This window comes from Sarcophilus harrisii, chromosome 2, assembly GCF_902635505.1.
Source record: "Sarcophilus harrisii chromosome 2, mSarHar1.11, whole genome shotgun sequence".
Lineage (NCBI taxonomy): Eukaryota > Metazoa > Chordata > Mammalia > Dasyuromorphia > Dasyuridae > Sarcophilus > Sarcophilus harrisii.
In genome coordinates, this window is record NC_045427.1 from 386,123,366 (window position 1) to 386,146,523 (window position 23,158).

A 23,158-nucleotide genomic window follows, 5' to 3' on the forward strand; every position below is an offset into this window, starting at 1 on the left:
GTATTATTTTTGTGCTCTAACATCCTTCTCCTCCCACTCATCTGCACTCTCCACTTCCATTCCCCCCTTTATTACCATCTCTTTAAACAGATAATTCCTAAAACTTCTACTTTTTCTCTCTATTCAAAGTCCTAAACCCTTTCTCAGCACAAAAGTGAAAGAGCTTGCTGTTTAAATCTGCATAGGTATCTTAAATGTGTAGTCTGTATCAATGTAGCTTTAATAAATCAATCAGAGATGTTTGAGTTGGACTATTTGCTCACTGAGGGCAATGATTCTAAAACAATTAGTGTACAACTACCGACAGATGCACAGCTTATGTCTATATGGTGTTTTGTAGTGCATATAAAGCAATTTCCTAATGGCAATCTTGTTGGGTGGGTTATTATTACAGATGAGAAAACAAATTTATTAAAAAATAGTTTTCCCCATGTCACACAGAAAGTAAGTGTTTGAGCTAGAAGCAATTCGCTCTTCTGATCCTTCTAAGTCCAAAATCCAGTGGATTCTCTACTATAACTCTAGTTTTTTCTTACTCTATTCAATGTCAGAAATACTTAGTAGTATTACTGTTAGGATGTTAGAAACATTTTCGGTGTGACTACTTCAGTGACAGTGGCCTTTTGGCTGTTCCCCAAATAAGACATCTCTTACCTCTGGGCATTTTCTCTGGTTCTCTCTCATTCCTAGAACACCTTCCCTTCTCTGCTCCAACAATTGACCTCTCTGATTTTCCTTTAAAATTTAAAATCTCCCTTTCTACAGAAATCTTCTCCAACCTCTCTTTATCCTAACCTTTTTCCTCTTTTAATTATTTCCTATTCATCCCATATATAGCTTATTTTGTATATATTTGTATGCATTAAGTTCCCTGGTTAGGTTGTAAGTTCCTTGAGAGAAGCAACTTTTTTTTTTACTTCTTTTTGTTTCCCTAGCATTTAGCACAGTGCCTAGAATGTACATATTAAAAATGACTATCATTTACAATCTTATGCTAAGAAGGACATTAATTATAATAATACAGGATAAAATAGCAGTACTATGTCCATAGTTCTGGCTTGTTCAACATTTTATCAGTAAATTGAATGAAAGCATAGATGGCATACTTATTAAATTTGCAAGCAAAATGAAGGGAAAAATGAATTTCTAAAACCTTGGATGAAAGAAATAATATCCAAAGAGACTTAAAAATCTCTGTCACTGGCTAGTTTTGTGACCTCAAACAATCCACTTTATCTCTATGGACGAATCATCTACAATATGAGAAACCAGATAACCTCTAAGATCTCTTCTGGTTCCAACATTCAATGAATGACTATAGCCATAAAAAATGAGCAGGGATACATTTGAGGTTCTGGACTTCAAATTAAAGCAGATACACAACTAAAAATGGAAAGAGATAGGCCTTTCATGGCTCTTGGTGAACCATGAGCAGCCCTATCTTTACTATCCCATCCCCCTAAAAAACCCATATTAATAAAATCTTAAATTGTTCTAAAATAACTAATAATAATAGCTAACATATATATATATATATATATATATATAGCATTACTATGTGTTAGGCATTGTGATAAGTACTTTATAATTATATTATTTAATCCTCACAACAGTTACCCCAATTTTACAGATGGGGACACTGAATCAAAAAAAAGGGGGGTTAGTAACTTGCCCAAAATCACAGTTAGTGTCTGAGATTAATATTGAACTCAGATATTCCTGACTCCAAATTTTGTACTCTACCCACTGTGTTGGAATAGGTTAATAATCCTGCTATTCTCTGTTCTGTTTAAATCACATCAGGAATAAGGTTTTGAGTTCTGGGTGCCTCATTTTAGAAGATGTTTTGAAAGTGGAGTATGACTAAAGGAACATTACTGCCATGGTGAGAGAAACAAGGGTGTGACATGCCACATGAGAACAATATGAAAGAACTGGAGATAGGCAGGGCAGAGAGAAAGAGGAGACTCGTGGAATATTCATTCTATTCAGATAATCTTGGTCCCAGAAGGCAGCATTGGAAATGAGCAAAGAAAATCACGGAGAAAGAAATTTCACGTGGATATAAAGAAGCATTCAATGAACTGCCTAAAAAGATAATGAACCTCTCATCACTAGAGGGATTCAAGAAGAATTTGGATACTCGGTTGTTGGGAGCTTATAGAGAGAGGTGTGTGTTTCAGGTGGGCATTAGCACAGATGTCCTTTAATTACCATTGAAGACTGATTTATACTGAATATCCCAAAAGCAAATTTTGCCAGTATCTTCCAGACTTTCCCTGATGTAAAAGGATTCATGTAACTGGTCAGCATAAAGTTCTTTCTTGGTCTTTATAGTACACCAAAATTACCTATCTTGTGCTTTTCTAGATTAAAGGGAGGAAAACCTAACTGTAGTAAAAACCACTGCCAAGAGTTGGAATAAAGGCATGATAACAGGGATTAGACCCCAAAATGAAAGGACTTTGGCCAGAAGTTCTTCAATTTGGCTGTGCCTTTCTAACATTCCACCAAATGTGGAAAACATTTTTTTCTCTTTTTAAAAAAGAGGGATTTCTAGGGTCTGTCCCTGGAGCACCGGGTTGTACTAATAATTGGGACAGTAGAGCGAACACAGTGTGCCACATACAACTTTCTTTCTTTAGGAAAAGTGACCTAGATCAACAGAGAAGGATTAGGGACTAGAGTGGATCCTCCATGCCACCTACTGATTCTCTCTAGAACCCACATTCCTGGCAGCTTTCACCAAGACGCAAGATAATGGGATATGTTGTGGAAGAGAAAAGGGGCATTATTTAATTGTCCCTTTGAGAATCAAGCTTTGGATGCACCTCAACCTATACTATGAAATAGTGAGAAATGACACTGGGTTTGAAGTCTCTTCACATCGGTTCAAGGTGGCATTCTACCACTGAATTGTGTGCAAGTTGCTCAGACTCTTTGAGCCTGGGTTTTCATCTGTAAAACAAAGATAAGGTTCAGAGCTGGAAGGGACCTTATATATTAAGCTGACCTACCTGTGTAAGAGGACTGCTTTCCTTAGTCTGTTTCCGCTTTAATTAAAAGGAGGAAAGGAATGATGTCCCCTACCTTATTTACCTCACAGAGTTGTGAAGAAAGGATATATGTAAACCGTAAACCTGAACCTCAGCTTTTTCCTCTGGAAAATGGGGATAAAAGTAGCTGTGCAATTTCGAAGAAGAAAGCGCTGTATCGATATGTTTATTAGAGGAAAGGTAGGAGGAAAGAGAGAAGGGAATTGCCCCTCCAAAGACAAAGCAACCTTTTCTCTCACTCCCAGTCCCATTTCGGCCTGGGTTAGGAAAGAGAAGGGGAAGGAGAATTTATGGGGGTTGGGGGCGATGTGCAGTGAAGCCCAGCTGTTGAACTCGGAGCGAGGCGGGCATTAAGCCTGATGGAAATGCCGCGTGCGTGCGTGCGCGCGTGTGTGAGAGGGAGAGAGCAAGAGAGCGAGGGAGAGAGGGAGAGGGAGAGTGGGAGAGGGAGAGGGAGAGGGAGAGCGCCGGGGGGAAGAAGGGCTTCTCTCAGTCAGCGGCTCAGCTCGCTCTGCCGCCAGTTGGTGCTAAGGCAGTTGAAGTGGCGGTTTGCAAGAGGAGCGGAGCCTGCCCTACGCGCTGAGGGGCCGCCCGAGGGGCAGTCTCCAAGCCGGGGAGAGGAAGGGAGCAGGGAACCCCCAAATCTATGGTTGGAACTGGGCTTCTTTTTTCGCCAATGCAAAAAGGAATATGCAGTGCATTTTCGCCTTCTTTTGCACCGGTTTTCTAGGGGCGGTAGTAGGTGCCAATTTCCCCAACAACATTCAGATCGGTGAGTGGGAAAGCCTTTGGCTGGGGATGGGGAGGAGGCTGGAAGTCACTTTCTAGGTTTGGGCAGTGGGGGCTGGTGGTCGCTGCTTTGGTGCACCGGTTCTCCTCCGCGCGTGGTCAGGAGCGGCTGGGCTTGCTGCGGACGTGCCACGGGCCTGGGGGGCTGCTAGCGCAGGGAAGGGGTGTCTGTTAACCCTCTCTCACAGAGAGGTGGGGGGAGGCATGGGGAACTTTGTGCACGCACGCGCGCGGACACACACACACACACACACACACACACACACACACACACGGCGTGCGAGTGAAATGGTGGAAGCAGCGCTTTGCAAATAGGCTGCAGTTGACGAGGGAATGGTGGGCGTTCAGTTAACCCTAACCTTCCCCTCCTCCATTTTAGAAACTAAAGCAAGCTGTGGTGGGCTAAGGGGATGGATAAAACAGCAGCATAGTCTTCTCCCGAGAAATCAAGCAGCCTAAGGCAATGGGCTCTCTTTCCTATCCTTGCCTCCTCTCCTCCGCCCTCACCCCACTATTCAATAATTCATCAGTCTCTCTTTTTTTTTAATCTCCCCCCCTTGCATTTCACCATCGGAAAATCTTCCCAATTCCTTACCTCTAGCCTTCCCCCATCCCCAAACCCCCGTCCCCTTTCCGCTGTCTCTTCTGCTCCATTCCATCAAGTTAAAGTGACTCCTGGATTCTTCCAAGATGCAGCATCTTGACTATACTGTCTATCCACCCCCTCCCCGCTTCGAGCTCTCTGGGCCGAAACAAAACCTCTTCCCCACCCCCTACCCACCCTAAGATGCAGCTTGTCTACTAGGTAGTGAACATATACCATCAATCAACGCCGAAAAGCTTTGGTTAAGGATGGGGAAGAGGGAGAAGAGGCTAGGAAGGGGGAGAATAGGGGTCGAGTTTCACATGTGTTAAAGCGTGTGTGAAACAGGGACCTGGCTCTGTTAACAGCTTCTCGCCTATTTTTTTTTCCCTCTTCATCCCACACTCCGCCCCCTCTTCCCACTCCCAAGGGATCCGCCGTGGAAAGTTTCCATTTCCCAGAGTTTGTGGGTCTTTGTGTGTCTGTGGTACACGTTATCTTGCTGCAACGCGAAGGTGCCTGGTCTCCCGACTCCCTTCTTCCGCCTTCCCCCACCTCACCTCCTCATTGCCCTGACGCCGAGCAAAAAGCTTTTGAGTCGGATCATGGCTCCCTTTGTTCCCTGACACCTGTTACGCTGGGATGGTGAGGGGGAGGAAGGAAATGGAGGAGGGGATGGATTGTGATGGGGGTGGGGGTGCTTTGTGCTCCTGTCTGCGTGAGGGTTCGTGTAGTCTGTACGACAAACTTCTGCGTGTTAACAGGCGCCCTGCTGGCTTCCTCCGTCAGGATTCTAACCGTCACCCCAGCAGCTCCCAGACAACACTAGCTCACAGAGTTGTCCCCACCCTCTATTTCATTCATTGAAGGGAGGGGGGAGGGGAGATGGAAGAGGGAGGAAAGTGTTCAGGGTGTGGTCTTCCAGTAGGCTAGTGTCTGGGAGGGGTAGAAAGGAGAGAAGCTTCATTCCCTCCTTAATATTGAATCTGGAAGAGTTTGTTTTGATATTAAAATGAGGGTACAGTTATATGTACTGGTATTTTGTATATGAGTATGTGTGTGTATCTGCATGTCTGAGAGTGTAGGCATATGTGTATACATATATAGATAAATGTGTGTATCTCCATATGTATACAAGATGTCCCAAAGTCTTAGTGCAGTTTTAAGCACAACAGTTTAAAATAGCACTTTCAGGAGGCCATATATATTAGGTATTTGTGTATACATTTGTTTTCATTTGTGCTTGTGTCTGTGTATGCTGGACTATGGATATATCTCATCTGCATATATATATATATATATATAATCAGTAAGTCAATAAGCATTTATTAAGTGCTGTGTAAAAAGAAGATAAAGGTAAAATACATAAAATGCTACAGATACATGTACAGATACTGCCTTCAAGGGGTATACATTCTATTGGGTCAGACAACATGCAAAATACATACTGTGTAAATGGAAGAAAATTTTAAAGGAAAAGCACTCAGGAAGAGAAATTGTGCATGAGTTTGAATATGTCTATCTGTATGAATATCAGCTTATCTTTCTAAATGTGTGTAAGTTTGTATACATGTGTTACATGCACATATTGTACACTGAGTATTTTCTGAACATGTTACATATGATTATGTGTGAGATTGGTGGATACTATATGCTTATATGTATGTTTGTGGGTATTATGTGTAAACAGGTATGACCATCTGGTATTGTCTATACAAATTATGAATGCATTTATGAATAGATAACATATTTGATTATGTGCATCTGTAAATACATATAAACATATATATGTACATATAGGTCACTTGGTTAGTTTCAGGAAAATAAAGAAGTTTCACACACCATTTCCATAGTTTCTTGAGATAAATGGGCCCCAATGTTTGGGCACTGAAATGTGACAAGTGTGGTTATATAAAGCAGGACTATAGAACAAGATACAGGATGCTTAGTACTTTGAGTTTGAACCCTCATGATTCTTGGTTGGGGGTAGAAAAATGTGTATACGTGGAAGAGAGGGAGAGATGCTTCTGAGCTTCCTGGAATTCTTGGATTTTGCCAAAGCTGAGCAGCAAGTGTCAAATTCAGGATTCAATGCAAATTGGACTGGACTATAATGTTGTATAGCAGAGAAAAGGCAATAACCTGGAATAGTGAAGAGAGCACTGACCAGTCACTCAGGTTTTTTTTTTTTTTTTTTTTTTTTTCCCTGACTTTTCCACTAACTCTCTACTTCCTTGGAGAAATTGTTTCCATTCCATGGACCTAACTTCCCCCTTCTATGAAATTAGGTAGTTGATTTAGAAACTTCTGAGCCCCCTTCCAGCTCTGACATTTTGTGTTTTAAAGTCTCTTCCAATTCTTGCTGATATTTCAATGATCCTATGAATGGTGTTTAGTCAGTTTCCTAGTACGCTATGGCTACGTTTAAAATCCATATGGTATGTTTTTGTTTTTCCTCATAGGGGGATTATTTCCAAATCAGCAATCCCAGGAACATGCAGCTTTTAGATTTGCATTGTCGCAACTCACAGAACCCCCGAAGCTGCTCCCCCAGATTGATATAGTGAACATCAGCGACAGCTTTGAAATGACGTATAGATGTAAGTAAACATACTGTCTTCTTTCCCTTTTATTGTTTTGACTAGTGTTTACCACAGCCCCAAAAGGAAATGAGGAAGGGTTATTGAAAACAAATCCAAACTAAGCCTTATTCAGAGCAAAATTCCTGACATCTTTATAGTTACTTCAGTGGCTGGTTTTTGTGAACCCCTCATAGTGGACTGATGCTCCTCTTGGGCTGATGCTCCTCTTGGGATGACTGTAAATAACATGACAGTGGTTGTTCTATGTTGAGTAATATTCACTATTGTTGTGATTTAGTTCCCTGATCCAGCATAATAAGCAGTGTCCCATGGTAAAATATGGAACACCCAAGAAATTGTGATCACCCAAGAAATTTCAAAATGTTTTGGAGACTTGTGTCTAGAGACTTACTTTTATCCAAAAGGAAAAACAGCACCCATTTGCAATAGACTAAATTTGAAAGTGCTTCCTCCTAAGGGCCAGGTGAGATGTTACATATTCAGTTCCACATCTAATAGAGTTAATGTTATCTATTTAAGATACTCGATCTGTTTCTCAAAGCAATTGAGTTGGTAAACAGATTAATAGCAGCAGTATAGGTAAAGAATTTCAGGGTAGAGTAGATAAGAGTTCATCTAAGGGAAGCAGAAGAAATGGATGGGTTTCAAGTGCTTGAACTGAGAAAATTAAAAGCTTAGGCAATTAATGTGCATCTAAGTACATGAAATGACATAATGAACAGTATCTTGTGTGGTTATGCAAAAGAAGCAAAAGTTATGCTCAATAGGGAGTTATCTTACCAACCATATCTGGTGGATGGCACAGCTACAATGAGCAGTTTGAGGATGGGGTTGGGCTTCTTTAAAGGGGTATTTAGGGTCCTCATTTTCATGTCTTTCTGCTTTTTCCATAAAGGGGAACATGGAAATATCATGTCACTTTTTATTGTTATTATGTAGTACTGGATATTTTGCATATAGCACAAATTATAAAGATTAAATGAGATAGTGTTTATAAACCACAAAACACTACATGAATGCAGCTATTATATTGTTATTATTATCCTATGAGATGCTGGTGTGCTCCATTGATTCAGTTGGCAGAGGATTGGACTAAAATCAGGAGGTTTGGGTTCTACTACCAGCTCTGCCATTCTAGCTATATAATCTTGGGCAAATAGCATCATTTCCCTGATCTCAGTTTCTCCAACTGTAAAATGAGAATGATCTAAATAATTCTGAAGATCCATCCTAACTCTAAATCAATACTTACCTTTATATTCTTCCTCCCTCTTTCCCCCCCGCCCCCCCCTCGAGCAGAACACTTGAGCACACAAATTAATCAATGGATTGGTTTGGATGTTGATTCATTCTGAAAAGTTACAAAGTGCATAGGGTGTGCAGAACTCTCTGCTTTGTGGTCTCTGCTTTGTGATAAAGATGAGGGTGGATAGGAGTAAAAAAATAAATAAAGATAGAATGTCTTAATTTTTGAAGAGCTTAAATGGGGGGGGGGGGGAAATATATAGAAAGATGACTGATCTAAATTAGTGGTCTGATGGGAAGGGACTTGGGTTTGGGACCAAGAGATCTGAATTTGAACCTGGTACAAATTTTTTGGCATTTATGGGCCTCTAGGGAAGTCATACTATCTTTCTGAATCTCATTCTCCCCTATAAAATAGGGATTATATCACTTTAATGACTAAATTTATATGAGAAAGGAACTGTACATTGGTGAACCAGGGAGAGGAAAGAGCACTAACCTTGAAAGCAGAGGGTAAGCGTTAGAATCCCAGCTGTGCCACCTAATAGCAGTGTGAACTTGGGGAAGTTAATTTACAAATACAAACTTATTGACTCCTCTATAAAATGAAGGCAAGAATTAACCCATATTTCACAGAGTTGTTTTAAGCATAACGTGAGACATTTTGTATAACATGCTTTGTAAACCATACAGTTTTTATAATAATTGAGTGAATGTGTTGAATATTAGCAGAAGCTAGAAAACTATCTCAGAACATTGTTGTAGAAAATATTCCTAGCAGGATAATCTTTTTATTCAGTCTTGTCTGACTCTTCATGACCCCATTGGGCTTTTTGTTTGTTTGTTTTTTGGCAGATGTGCTGGAGTAGTTCCTCAATTTCTTCTCCAGCTATTTTACAGATAAGGAAACTGAGGCAAGCAGTGTTAAGTGACTTGCCCTGGGTCACACAGCTAGTAGGTGTCTGAGGCCAGATTTGAATTAAAAAAGATGAGTTTTCCTGACTTCAGGCATACACTCTATCCTCTGACCCACCTAGCTGGTGATACTTTTGTTTTTGTGGTTGTTTGTCTATGTTGTCTAAGAGGACCAAGATGTTAGAAAGGTGATACCATGACTTGCAAGTGAATTGGATTTAAGTGAGGAAAGACTATGCAAAGTCACCAGCAACACTCTCTCTTGCAGACAGCTTCTAGAGTATATACTATATTTAAGGATGCTGAGCCATATCCAGAGAAAGATAACAGGTATCAAACCACATGCATACCAGCTAAAGGAACTGGGATGTTTAAACTGAAGAAAAAGAGACTGGGATGGGAGGAAAGTGTTTTCAAATATTCAAAGAATTATCACTGTGAAGAAAGAATGATATATTTTTGTTAGATCTCAGAAGGAAGACTGAGAAACAAGGTTAGAAGTTTCAGGGAAACAGGTTTCTTCTTGATAAAAGTCTATTTCTGAGTGGGAAGAGCTGCCTGAGGAGGACATAGGTTCTCTCTCACTGGAAATCATCAAGCAAAATCTAGAGGACTGCTAGTGGATATTGCAATTGGGATTCTTGGTCAAGCACAAATTTAGGCATCTTTAGTTTCGGGTCTATGAGATTTGGGAATATAAATTTGACTTTTTACTACATAACTAGTAGAATAACTACTTGTAACTATATAACTAGTTGTAGTTATATAATTATAACGCAATATGATTATATTAACATCATAAATCAGTCAATAAATTATCAGTAAACATTTATTAAGTGCCTACTTAATGTGCCACGATGTGCCAGGCATCATGCTAAATATTGGTATTACAAAGAAAGGCAAAAGACAATCCCTGATGTACTTAATACTATGATATCACATAAGAGAGCTTGTTTCTTATTGGAGTTGAGGATAAGTACTTCGAGGAGGAGGCAGCCTTGAAAGTTCAAAGTATGAAAGGAAATAGAAAATTTTATCTCCATAAATCAGCTGTGGTTGTGATCTGCTGTTAAGATCTGAAACTGTTTTTCAGGCTACCAGTTGCAGGATATTATGTGGGAATTAAGGGTACATGAGGGAGATGTGTATATGGGGGGAAATGGTTGTATGCTTGATTTTCTATAGGAAATTCTGGATAAATTTGAGATATAGAAGAGAGTCATTAAAGTATGAGAGGGTGATGCTAGGGGAGTTTATTAAGAACTGAAGATTTCTACAGTTGTAGACCATGTCTGAAGCACAGGCATGTGGGGAAAACAGGATGGCTAGTGGTAAAGACCACGACTATGTCAGGACACACCTTTTAAAGTGCAATATGAAATGACAAGGATGTTATCTTATCAAGTTAAGCCTCCATTTAAGATTTTTGTTTTGTTTTGAAGAAATGAAGAAAAAATTGATCCGGGTATTCTTGTTAATATCAAAGGAGCCAAATAGTTGTCATTTGTGCTGTTAAAGCAGTAGTAATGTAGGTATAGAAATCCTACACTGTGATTCAGGATACCTACATTATACTCTTAAATTCCATGACAATGTATCTTCTTTATCATTTTTATCCACCACTATCCCAACCTTCCAAATTTCTTTCTCTGTAACATAGGAGGCAGAACCAAAAAATTGAGACTTGGAAAGGACCCCAATGGCCACTCAATCTAATGCCTAATGGAAAACAGATCATTATAAATACCCAACACACAATTTTGAAAGTTAAGGAGTGTTTCTTTATTTAAAATCTAAATTAACTTTTTTTTTTTTTTTGCAAATTTCATTGATTATTCCAGATACTACTCTCTGAGATCAAGCAAAACAAATCTAATCCTTCCTCTATGCATCCATTCTTCAAATACTTGAGATAAGTGACCCTTTCTAGCTCAGATAGGCTATGACTTAATGATTTAACCAGATCATTTAGAGAAGACAATAAGGAACAGTTGTGACTTTCTAAGCAGGAGAATTTTTGATGAAAGGATTTCTGAGGTTTGGGGAAAATGAGTTTGGCCACAGTGTGTAGACTTCAAACTCTGGAGGAGTTTGTCATATTAATTTTTCTAATTCAGTCCGGGTCTTCATTGTAAATGTATTGTTGAGTGAGTCATATGCTATCTTCATCTTTGATAATCCAGTTTAGATACTTTCCATTGCTAGGTTACAAATTAGATTTAATAATGCTTTGTGTTAAAATGCATTCAACTAAGAACAATAAAAACTAACATTTGTAAAATGCCTTAGATATTATTTTATTTGATCCTCAAAACAACCCTTTGGATAAGAATATTATTCCCCTTTTACAGTTGAGAAAATTGAAGCTGATTGATAGAGTTAGTAAGTAACAGTAAGTTTCCAAGACTAAATTCAAATTCAGGTCTTCCTGACTCTTAAAATAATAGATTTTGAAAAGAAAAAGATTTTGTAAGACATTTAATCTAATCCTTCCCCTCCCTATTTTACAGATAAGGATACCGAGGTTTAGAGCAGTTAAGTGACTTGTCCAGAATTACATAGAAAGTGTCAGAGGTGGGATCTGTACTCACTCTTTCTGGAGCTCTAGTATGGCATTTTTCAGCAACTAAAGAAGGGAGAAAAGAGAGAAGTGGGCTCCAAATTAACCCATGGGGAAACTGAGACAGAAAAGCAAATTGACTACCATGGGTTAAAAAACAAATAAGTAGCAGAAACAAGACTTGCATTCAGACTTCCTGAATCTAAACACTTTCCATTAAATTTCTATTACATTACAACTGCTTCCCCAGCAGATCATGTGTCAGAAATAGTATGGCAATGGAGTGATGAGCTCTGGACTTGTGTTTGAACTATGTCATTTCCTAGCCCTTCCTTATGGAGACTACAAATGGAACTAGGCAAAGGACATTTGGGGGATACACTAATATTGATACAACTCAACCTGGTAGCATTATTTCTCTTTGCTCTCCATGTACATCTCCCTGTCAACCAGTGTACTCTCTTCCTGCACTTCCCTTTTCCCCACCCCATAATAGATGAGCTCAGAGTTTGACTGGAGCATCTTGAACCACATTCTAAGTCTGGCCACCCACACCTAAAGTATGCAGTAGCTGGTAATGGATTGTTGTTAGTCATGCCATTGATTAAAAAGAAGCATTACTGCACTGTTTTGACTTTGTAGAATGCTTTAAAAACCTTTCTGCTAGTGACTCTCTCTACAACACCCTTACTGGAATAAGCTAGCTTATTGCTCTACTTCAAGAAACTTGTAATAAGAGTGGGCAGTTAGTGGTGATGCAAAGAGTTTGTAAGATAAAGTATGATGTGTGGGAAGAGCCCTGAAGAGAGAGGCAGAATGTCTGATTTAAAATCTTGACTCTGGGTGTAAGAAGTTGCCCAAGGTTACAGTTTATTTTGTCTCTTTGGTAGCCCCAATTTCATTGACTGATTCTCTCACAGCATTTTCTTACCCCCTTTCACACATCATCATCCTAATTGCCTTCTTCTTGATATGTATTTACTTGTCAGAGTTCTTCCTAAAATGTGATATGGAACTGAAAGCAGCATGCCAGATACAGACTGACCAGAATAGAATATAACAGGATTATCAGTGCTCTCATTCCTAGGAATTATATGGATCCTGACAGCCTGGGACTGTATCAACTCTTTTGGTTGCCATTTTACTCTCTTGACCAGTATCGAGCTTGTATTTCACAAATATTTTTCTAAGATATTTTTGCTCTGTTCTCTATTTTCACCTCCCTATTCTAGTTTTGATTGATTCTTTTGAATAAAAAAATAGATCTTTCCACTTAAGCCAATTATATTCATTGTTCATTTTGGGTCATTATTCTAGGCTGTTGAAATCTTTTAAAATACCTAATGCATCATCCAAAGTATTAACTATCTTTCTCAACTTCATGTAGTCTGCAAATAAAAGTATGATAAGCCTTTTACTTGTATCAATAATAAATAAACATGTTGACCATCACAGAAGCAGAGATAGGGCCCTAAGGCATTTTATTGCAGACTTCAAAACAGATTACCATTAACCCACTATTGACTATTCTTTGAGCACTTGACTATTTATGAATCTATTTGACTCTCATTTAGTCCATGGCTTCTTAAACTTTTTTTTTCCATTTGTGATCTCTTTTTGCCTGAGAAATGTTTGTGCCATCATATATATATATATATATATATATATATATATATATATATATATAAAATAAGTATGCAAATAAAATATTTACTGATAATAAATTATAACCCCCACATTTAATTACACGATCCCATATGTGGTTACACACCACAGTTGAAGAAGTTTTGATGTATCCTAAATCTCTCCATCTTGTTCACAAGGATTGTGAGAATATTTTGTCAAATTCTTTAGTAAAGTCTGAATGATTTCTTAGCTACAACATTCCTTCAACCTACCAGTCTAGTGACTTTATCAGCAAAGAAAATGGCATTAATTTATTGTGGTCTATTCTTGATGAATCCATGCTGCCTTTCAGTGATCATCAATTCCCTTTTTTCATGCAAACAAAGAAATCCTTTAATAATATGTTCTAGAATTTTGCTAGATTTGAACTCAAACTCACTATTCTACAGGTTCCAGGGACCATGTTCTTCATTTGACTAAAATTAGAATATTTGTCTGTATCCAGTGTTATAGGTGATACTTCTCTACCCATGTTCTTCAGGTTCATTAATCTTCTTTTAAAGATTAGTGACAGTGACTCAACTATTACATTCATCATAACTCTGAGATGTAGCTCACCAAGGCAAGGTTAGGCTTGAACTAATTGGGATCAACTATGTGAATTAACTTCATTTCCTTGCTTTTCTTTTTTTCTACTCATGTTAATTATTTTATTCTCCTTCCTAGTACAAAGATCATTCTCTTTGGTGTGAAGTAAGCAAAAGAAAAGTAAGAATTTTTCTCTTGTTTTCTCTCTGTAGAGTTTCTCCACTCCCCCCAACCCTTGATCCCTACCCAATGAGTTTTCTTTTCCTTGCTCCTGACATACTCATTGTCATTTTGGTCTTTTTTGTTGTGGTTGTGGTTGTAGTTGTCCTGAATATTCATTTCAATTCTCAACCCATTTTGCTCTTTAACACTATTGCCACTCTTCTTATAGAATATATTTCTGTTCATCATTCTTTGCTTGATCTTTCTTCCATCTATGCCAGTCTTTTCAAAATCAGAATTTGATAATCTGCATCAAGCTTTTAGATAATTTTTCCTTTTTCTTCCTCATCATTTTTTTGTATTTTTGTAATCTTATTCTTGAGAGATATCCTTTCCTCTTATGTTGCTGTCTCTTGTAAACAATTATCAGTGAGAGACCACTTTCTGTTTCTCTGAGCTCTTTGAAATCTGCTCACCCAAAGTCTAGAATGAATGTCAAGTTATGCTTGGCACCTTACTTTATCATAGATTCTAAGATGGAGAGTGATAACATCTCCCCTGTATTTAACAACCAGTTTTCAATCAGGCTCTGGTCCAGAATAGAAAGTCCTATTTTTTTCATCCTCTATTTTCTTTTTGCCAAAAGAAACTATTAATAAGCCAATTGATTAATTTATGAGGTGTTCTGTTTTTGGTAGAGAGAGTATACTAACATGAGGATACTAATAGCAAAGAAAATAATAACTATCATTTATATAGCATTTTATAAATATCCAATTTTATCTTTATAACAATGCCGAGAGATAGATGCTTCTATTATCCCTATTTTACAGGGAAAAAATGAGTAAGAAAAGGTTAAGTGTCATTCCCTGTGTCACAAAGCTAGTAAGTATCTGAGACCATTTTGCACTGAGGTCTTCCTACCTCTAAATCCAGTGCTGTATCCATAATGTCACCGAATTGAAGGTTTTCATCATCAATATGCCATGGATCTACTTGTGATCAATTTCCATAATTATTTATCTTTTTTCATTTATTTCCAGGTGATCTCTAATATGCTTCTGTACTAATATTATTTTTTCTTATTGTTAATCCTCTACTAAGAGTTCATACCTTTCATTTCTGGTTCATGGATTTTTCCTCCTCTGTGTGTGTGTGTGTGTGTGTGTGTGTGTATTTAAATATAGAATGATCTTTTATCTCCCCACTTTTCTATTCCTTTAAATTATATTTATACAGTTATATTCTGACTTTTAATCCTGCCAAATCTAATTGATAGCTGTAAGGAGTTACATTCAACCTTATAGTAAAATATCTAATGCACATTCTTCATTAACTATACTTTGTGTATTTGTGTGTGGACATATAAAACTATTTTCTCTCTCTCTCTCTCTCTCTCTCTCTCTCTCTCTCTCTCTCTCTCTCTTTCTTTTTGGTTTTTTATCTCATCCAAATTACCGTTCTGCTTCACTAGTATTCTAATCCAGATACTGTATCTACTATACACTGATATTTGGATTGGCAGATACAGCTGGGCAATTACCTGCTCCTTCCATTTTCCATTTAAAGCTTTCTTGATCATATTTGCAAGACCAGAAAAACATATTTTTGCTGACCTTCAAAGGGTTCATTTTCTGCCTGGCAAGGAGCCCATCATTTCTTTATTGTTAGCCATGATCCAGGAATTTGAATCGCATTCTCAGACATCATCTTCTTAACAAAATACACCTTTGTTCTTGTTGGTAGCAGTGAAACAGAAACAAATTAAATATATATATATATTTCCTGTACCTCTTCTGTTTCTTGTCCCTTGGAGTGCAACATCTCTAGAAATTTTTTCTAAGTTTCTTGGAGTAGTATTCTTTTCCTTCACATGAATCATCAAGGTGATGATCACCAGATTTGAAAAGTCTTAGCATTGTCTCTATTATATCTCTGGAAACAGAATTGTGTACGTATTAGAACTAGTTAGGGGCAGTTTGGTTGAGATATGCCAATACCTGGAGTTAGGAAGACTTATCTTCCTTTTTTTTTTTTAAATAACTTTTTATTGACAGAACCCATGCCAGGGTAATGTTTTACAACATTATCCCTTGCACTCACTTCTGTTTCGATTTTTCCCCTCCCTCCCTCCACTCTCTCCCCCAGATGGCAAGTAAGACTTATCCTCCTGAGGTTAAATCCAGTCTCAGATATTTACTAGCTGTGTGACCCTGGTCAAGTCACTTAACCCTGTTTGCCTCAGTTTTCTCATCTGTTAAATGACTTGGAGATGGCATTGGTAAGCCCACCACCATTTTGCTAAAAAAAAAAAAAAAAAAAAAAAAAAAAAAAAAAAAAAAAAAAAAAAAAAAACCCAAATAGGGTCATGAAGAGTCAGACATGACTGAACAAGAGCTCAGAAAAAAACAAATTCAAATTCTGTGACCTTAAGTAAGATATTTAACCTCTCTGGGACTCAGTTTCTTTCTCTGTAAAATGGGGAGTTTGAATTTTAAAGGTCTCAAGATTATTTCTAGCTTTTTACCTACTGATTCTTTAAATATATACCATGGAAAGGCAACATGCTTTTCTGTTATTTATTGAGTGCAACAAATTCTTCAGTACCAATTCACTAGCCACTTATTAATTTCTTGGTTCATAGGCTTACACTGTAGATATGGAACTAAGAAGAACTATTCAGTTTTATCCTTTACTTGAAAAATGAGCAAAGGGTCAGAGGAGATATGATTTGTTCATGTTTCCAAAGGCAAATTTTCTGACTGCCCCTGTTGATCTAAAACATACCCCTTGCCTCAATTTGTTCTTCCTCAGAGGAAGACTGCCTCAACTACTCCACCAGAAATTCATATTCTTGAAGAAATATTTGTTGAGTTGAATTGAATTCCACATGATTCAGGAGAATCAGTTTGCTTGATATTTGTAAGGGTAAGACAATAAAACTCTTGCTTAGATATATCCCAAGTTCCTTTTATCATGTGGCATAAGAGATGAAACTGCTGGATTTGGAATTTGGAAGACCTGAGTTTGAATTCTGCCTCAGATTCTTATTGTCTAATCCCATATAAGTCACTTAATAGACTCAGTTTCCTTGCTTTCTATTAGGGAATAATAATAATACCTACCTCCTAAGGAAGTTGTGAGAATAAAATGAGATAGTGTACATAAAGTGTATTGTAAACCTTAAGAGCACTATGTAAATGTTAACTATTATTATTTTGTTGGTGGTGGTGATGTGAAAAGGATCAAAAATCTTAAAATGCTATTTAAATGTCAATTAGCCTTAGTATTGTATCGGCAGGAGTGAGTCTAAATGATCTTGAGAGGAAGGTTAGTTTCTTCCCACTAATCATTTGTACACCTTTTGGATAGCCCCAGAATATAGTGATCCCTTCAATTATTCCTAAATCATAGACCCTACTCTTCATCACTGCCTGTGCATCAGATGATAATGATAACAATTCCCCATCCTTTTCATTGGCATGAGTTCAAAATGCTTTTAACCCACATCTACCCACGTTTACTTTCTGTACAATGTCATGGCTCCAAATGGCATCTCCTTCCCCCATAGTATATGCCATCTGTACAGGAGCTTTGAGAATCCATCATGACTGAAAATATTATTCCCACTACCAACTGCTCTTGTATTATCTCTGTACCCTATCTTACATTACAAAGCCTTAAAGAGCATTAAGAGATGTCCCTTGCTCCTAAAGTATGCAGGTCTTTGGGGGGAGTTGTAAGGCAGGTAAATGATACTGAAGTTGAAATTATTAAAGAAAGCTTAAAGGCAGGTTTTGAGAGGACTTGAATACCAGGCTAAGGATCTTAGGCTTTATTAAGTGTGAAATATAGGTAATACAAAAGTCAAAAGATGATAAGAGGCAGCTATGTGGCATAGCAGATTGAGTGATATATTTAGAGTAAAGGAGTCCTGAGTCTTGCCTCAGATACTATCAGTATTATTACTATAAGCAAATGATTTGTGACATTGAACAGGTCACTTTCCCTCAGTGAGAATCCATTTTCTCTCCTATAAAATGAAGAGATTGGACTAATTAGGGATCAGCAAACTAAGGACAAAGACTGGCACACTTGCTGCTTTTAGATGGCTCGAGAACTAAGAATGGTTTTGACATTTTAAAATTAAAGTTGTATGTAAGCATATGAAAACCATTGTTAATGCAGGGCTAGTGGCTAGGCAGGGACAGGGAGAAGGGGAGGACGGAACATGTATTTTACCAAGTCCTTCTATTTCTGGAGGAACATCATCCAGGTCCCATCTAATTCTAATATTAGGTGGTGATTATATTTAGTGGATTTTTTTATAATATGAAAAGACATCATTGGATCATTATGATTAGTTGCTTCTTCCTGTAGTTGGTCATTATTGCATTTTATAGATAATAGAGATTGAGACTAAGAGAAGTAAAATTTCCCCAGGAACTGAGTATGAGACATAACGGGACCTAATCATCTTTCTCTCACCCATGCCTAAGAAAAACTTTGCCTCTGGAGAAACAAGAGGAACTTAGTTTGATGTCCTAGGTAGGGGCATAGGACCATATGTTTCTAGCTGCAATACTATAGGGGCTAGATAGGATTTCCCAAAGCTATTAAAGTTTAATACTGCACTGATTTTGCGGATGCCTTATTTGATGCCTTCATTTTAAAAATGAGGAAACTAAAATCCAGAATATTTAAATGACTTACCCAAGTCAAGTCAACAAGCATTTGTTAAGTAACTACTATGTGCCAGACATTGTACTAAGAGCTAGATAACACAAGGAGTAAATGGAGAGCCAGGATTTGAAACTCAATCCTCTTACTTGAATCTAGCACTGTATACATTTCACTGTATAATTTATAGAGCACAGAACATAGAAAATCTTTTTGGATGGAAGAGTCAAAGAATAATTTTAAAAGATTTTGAAGCTGTCAAAAGATAGGAATCCAGGTGGTCACAGGCTAATGCAGAGGACAGCTCAGAAATCTAGACAACTGAATAAGACACACAAAGCTATGAACAGTTAGATGCCAGGTGATGTTTTTCTGTTTGGAGTCAGAAGACCTGAGTTCAGATTCTAATTCTGACCTATTGCATGTTGTTGTCCTTATGATCTTAGGTTAGATACTTTACTTCTAAATATGTTCCTCCACTATGATATGGGAATAATATCTGTAGTAGATACCTCATAATTGTCTTGTTAGGAATTTTCTTGTTAGAGTAAGTGAATTAGAAAAAAGCACCTTGCAAATTGCAAAACATTAAAAATGTGAGTTGTTATTATTTTATGAATCTGATTCAGAAGTAAGGTCCAGTTGAGATAATAGTCATAAATTTTAATGTGTATACACAAACATTTGTGTGTGTAATGCATGCATGTCAGCACATACATTCAAGGAGGGAGGGAGAGAGAATATTTGTAGATTATATATGTATGTATATATACATTATATATAATAAACAACTATAATCTATAATATACAACTATATACACATAGGCTATCTGCTTATCATGATCTCTGTACATTGCAGATTCTTAATAAATGTCAAGTTCAATTGATCATGGGATAATAGATTTTTAGCTATAAAGAACCTTTAGAAGCCATTGATGCTAATCTCTGTCTTTTTATAGATGAGGATCAGGAAGGTTAAGTAAGTCATCTAAAGTATTGTAGGTAGTAAAGAACAGATTAGTAAAGTAGTAAAGAAAAAGATTAGAACTTAGGCCTCAGATTCAGAATTCATGGCTCTTACCACTGCACCATGCTACCTTTCTAAATGAATTAAAACCTGATCCCACTGCCTTCCTATAACTGACCTATATTTTATGTGGGAAGATAGAGGCAGTAGGTTCATAGCCAGGTTAGAGTACAAAAATGTAGTAGTCAGTTCTGATATAATCCCTTTAGCAGTTAGAGAGGAAATAATGATACCCCCCCCCAAAAAAAAAAGTGGCTAGAATTATAAGGATGCTCAGGGAGGCAGAATCAAGATTGAAATAAAGAATTTTGCGAGGTCTTTTCCACTTCTGTGATTCTACAAGTGCCCCAAACCCAGTTTTACTCTCTACCATATCCAAGGTGGTGCTCCTCCCATTCAACTACTCAAGATGTAGTTGCCAAACTTTAATGGCTGTGGTTTGAGTGTTGGCTGCATACTGGGCAAACCCACACCACCAGATGGTAGATTCTCCTAATTGGTTACATCCTTTATAGTTCTTGGCAAAAGCAGTGCCTTAATACATTTCCAAAATGGGAGTGGGAAAGAGCAGGGAGACAGATCAGACAAGGGAATGCTTTAGCCTTACCTAAATAGTTAATAAGATAATGAAGGCATGTTTACAAAATAGGGGAAAGACACAAAATTGGAAGGGATAACTACAAGTTTAGATGACAGGATTCCGTTGCAAAAAATATCGCCAGGTACAATGATGAGTTGGATCTAACAAGATAAAATTGAATGGGGATAAATGTAAAGTTCTTCATTTAGGATCAGAAAATCAACTGTGAAAGTATAGTTGGGGCAGTTGCTATTAAAATGACCTTGGGACTTCAGCGACTTCAAGTTTAATATAAGTTAGTAGAGCAATGTGACAGAAAAAAAAAAAAAGATTAAGGGAAATTATAGTCCTACACTGTCCTCTACCTTAGTCAGGCCATATCTAAAGAATTTGTTCTTGGTTCTAGGTCCCACATTTTAGGAGAGTATAAATTAGAGGGGAGGATGTCAAGTGGAAGACAACCAGGATGGGAAGGGAAATGGAATCCATTTCATAAAAGAATCATTTGAAAGAACTAGGAATATTTAGAAAAGGCTTAGGGAGCACATCATAGCTATCATCAAATATCTAAAGAACCTTCATGAATAATAAGGGCTAGGATAAAGGACAGTGGAGGAAAGCTACCAGGGAGTAGTTTTAAGCTCCCCAGATAGAAAATGTTTAAAGCCACATAAAAGCAGAATAAGCTATCTCAAGAGATAATGAGTTCACTATCACTAGGCAGGTGTGGGGCAGGGGAGGGGCAGAGGGAGAGAAGAAGTAGTCATGAACCAGAGACTGAGCGGGCACTTGTGAGGTATATTATAGACAATAATCCTATTCAGATATGACTTAGACTATATGTCCTTTGAAGTGCTTTCCAGTAAATCTGTTGAAATCCATGGAAACCAAAAGAGAACTGATATATGTCATATAAGATCATGAGAATTAGGAGATTTAATTAATTTAACAACCATTTATTAAGCACCTATTATATGTAAACTCCTATGTTAGCCATGTGGGCATGTATATAAATGTATATAAAGCATATGGTTTCTGTTCTTATTCATAATTGAGTAATATTGTACAATAAATATAATGTAGAAAGTTCATCAACAAACATTAAGATTTACAATGTTCTATATTCTGTTTTGTATACCAGGGACACAAAGAAAAGTGATTGCTTTCATTCTAATGAGAGGCAATCTTTGTATAAGTAGATACATATAAAATGCAGCTAGGTTACTCAGTGCATAGAATGCCCGACCTGGTTCAAATCCAGCTTCAGTTCTTAATAATTTTTGACCTTGGTCAAGTCATACTTAGCCCTATTTGCTTCATTTTACTTATCTGTAAAATGACCTGGAGAAGGAAATGGTAAGCTGGTAGTTTTGCCAAGATGGGATCATGAAGAAATGGACAGGAGTGAAAAATGACTGAACAACAATATAGAGGATAGATGGAAACAGGTTGCTAAGTGTGAGGAGGAGATAACAATAAAGGTATTCTGCAGAAAGTATTGTTTGCTCAAACAATCATTTTAAAGGAATCCAGTATTCTAGGAGAGATAAAGAAGAAACGAGTTTCAGGGATAGGGATAGCCAATGCAAAGGCATGGAAGCAGAAGGTGAAGTGTTGTGTCTGAGGAACAAGTATGCCATCATAGCTGGATCAAAGAGTGCATGCAAGTGGGGAAAGACAGAAAAGGGCCAGATTGTGAAAAGCATTACATCCCAAAGTTTTAAATGTAACTTGGGGAAAAAAGATACTAAATAAAAAACAACAGCAACACAACAAAAACAATATTACCAGTGATTTAATCACCAAACTGAATGGGGGTTTTCTCAAAGCTCATTCTTCTTGACCTCTCTTGTAACATTTGAAACTGACTTATTGTCTCCTCTCAGTTTTCATAACAGTGTTCTCTCTTGATTTTCCTCCTGACTGACCTCTTCTCATGTTTCTTTTTTGGATCTTCACTTATGTTATACATCTTAACTGTGAGTGTCACCCAAGACTCTACAATCGATCCTCTTTCTAAATTAGACTGTCTCATTTGACAATCTCACCAACTTCTATTCATTCAATTATTGTCTCTAAGATGATGATACTCATATTTATAAATGTAATTCTAAGTTGTTTTTTTCCTGATTTATAGTTCCAAATAAGCAACTGTCTACTTGACAATTTGAACTGCATGTCATATAGACATCTCTAATGCAGCATATCCAAAGCAGAAATCATTATCTTCATTTCATCCTCTCTTATATGATTCTACTTCTCTCCTTCCCCTCTTCCTGAGAAGGCAAGCAGTTTGATATAGGTTATACATATACAGAAATGCAAAACATATTTCCATATTAGTCACATTGAAAAGAGAACTCAGACCAAAAAGAAATCCCAAGAAACAAAAAACTGCTTCAATCTGCATTCATGAGTCATTAAGAATTATCTTCAGTCATTATATTGCTGAGAAAAGTTAAATCATTCATGGTTGATTATTGTACAGTAGTGCTGTTGCTGTGTGCAGTGTTCTCCTGGTTCTGCTCATTTCACTTTACATCAGTTCATATAAATCTTTCCAGGTTTTTCTGAAAGCATCCTGTTCATCATTTCTTACAGAACAATAATATTCCATCACAATCATATATAATTGATGGGCAGCCCCTTAATTTCCAATTCTTTGCCATCAGAAAAGAGCTACTATAAACGTTTTGTACATACAGATCATTTTCCTTTTTTAATCTCTTTGGGATACAGATATG

The 23,158-nt window shown here is 37.4% G+C and overlaps 1 protein-coding gene across 2 annotated transcripts in view; it reads left to right on the top strand.

Moving 5' to 3' along the window:
* Window positions 1–3,500: 3,500 nt before the first annotated feature.
* The window catches only part of GRIA1 (glutamate ionotropic receptor AMPA type subunit 1), a 343,445-nt gene continuing 323,787 nt past the window's right edge, over window positions 3,501–23,158 (top strand). For both annotated transcript variants that reach the window (XM_031953566.1, XM_031953564.1), the window contains exons 1-2: window positions 3,501–3,828; window positions 6,891–7,028. In XM_031953566.1, coding sequence (XP_031809426.1) covers window positions 3,747–3,828; window positions 6,891–7,028 — 220 coding nt within the window. In that variant the 5' untranslated portion in view covers window positions 3,501–3,746. The remainder of the gene's footprint in view (window positions 3,829–6,890; window positions 7,029–23,158) is intronic.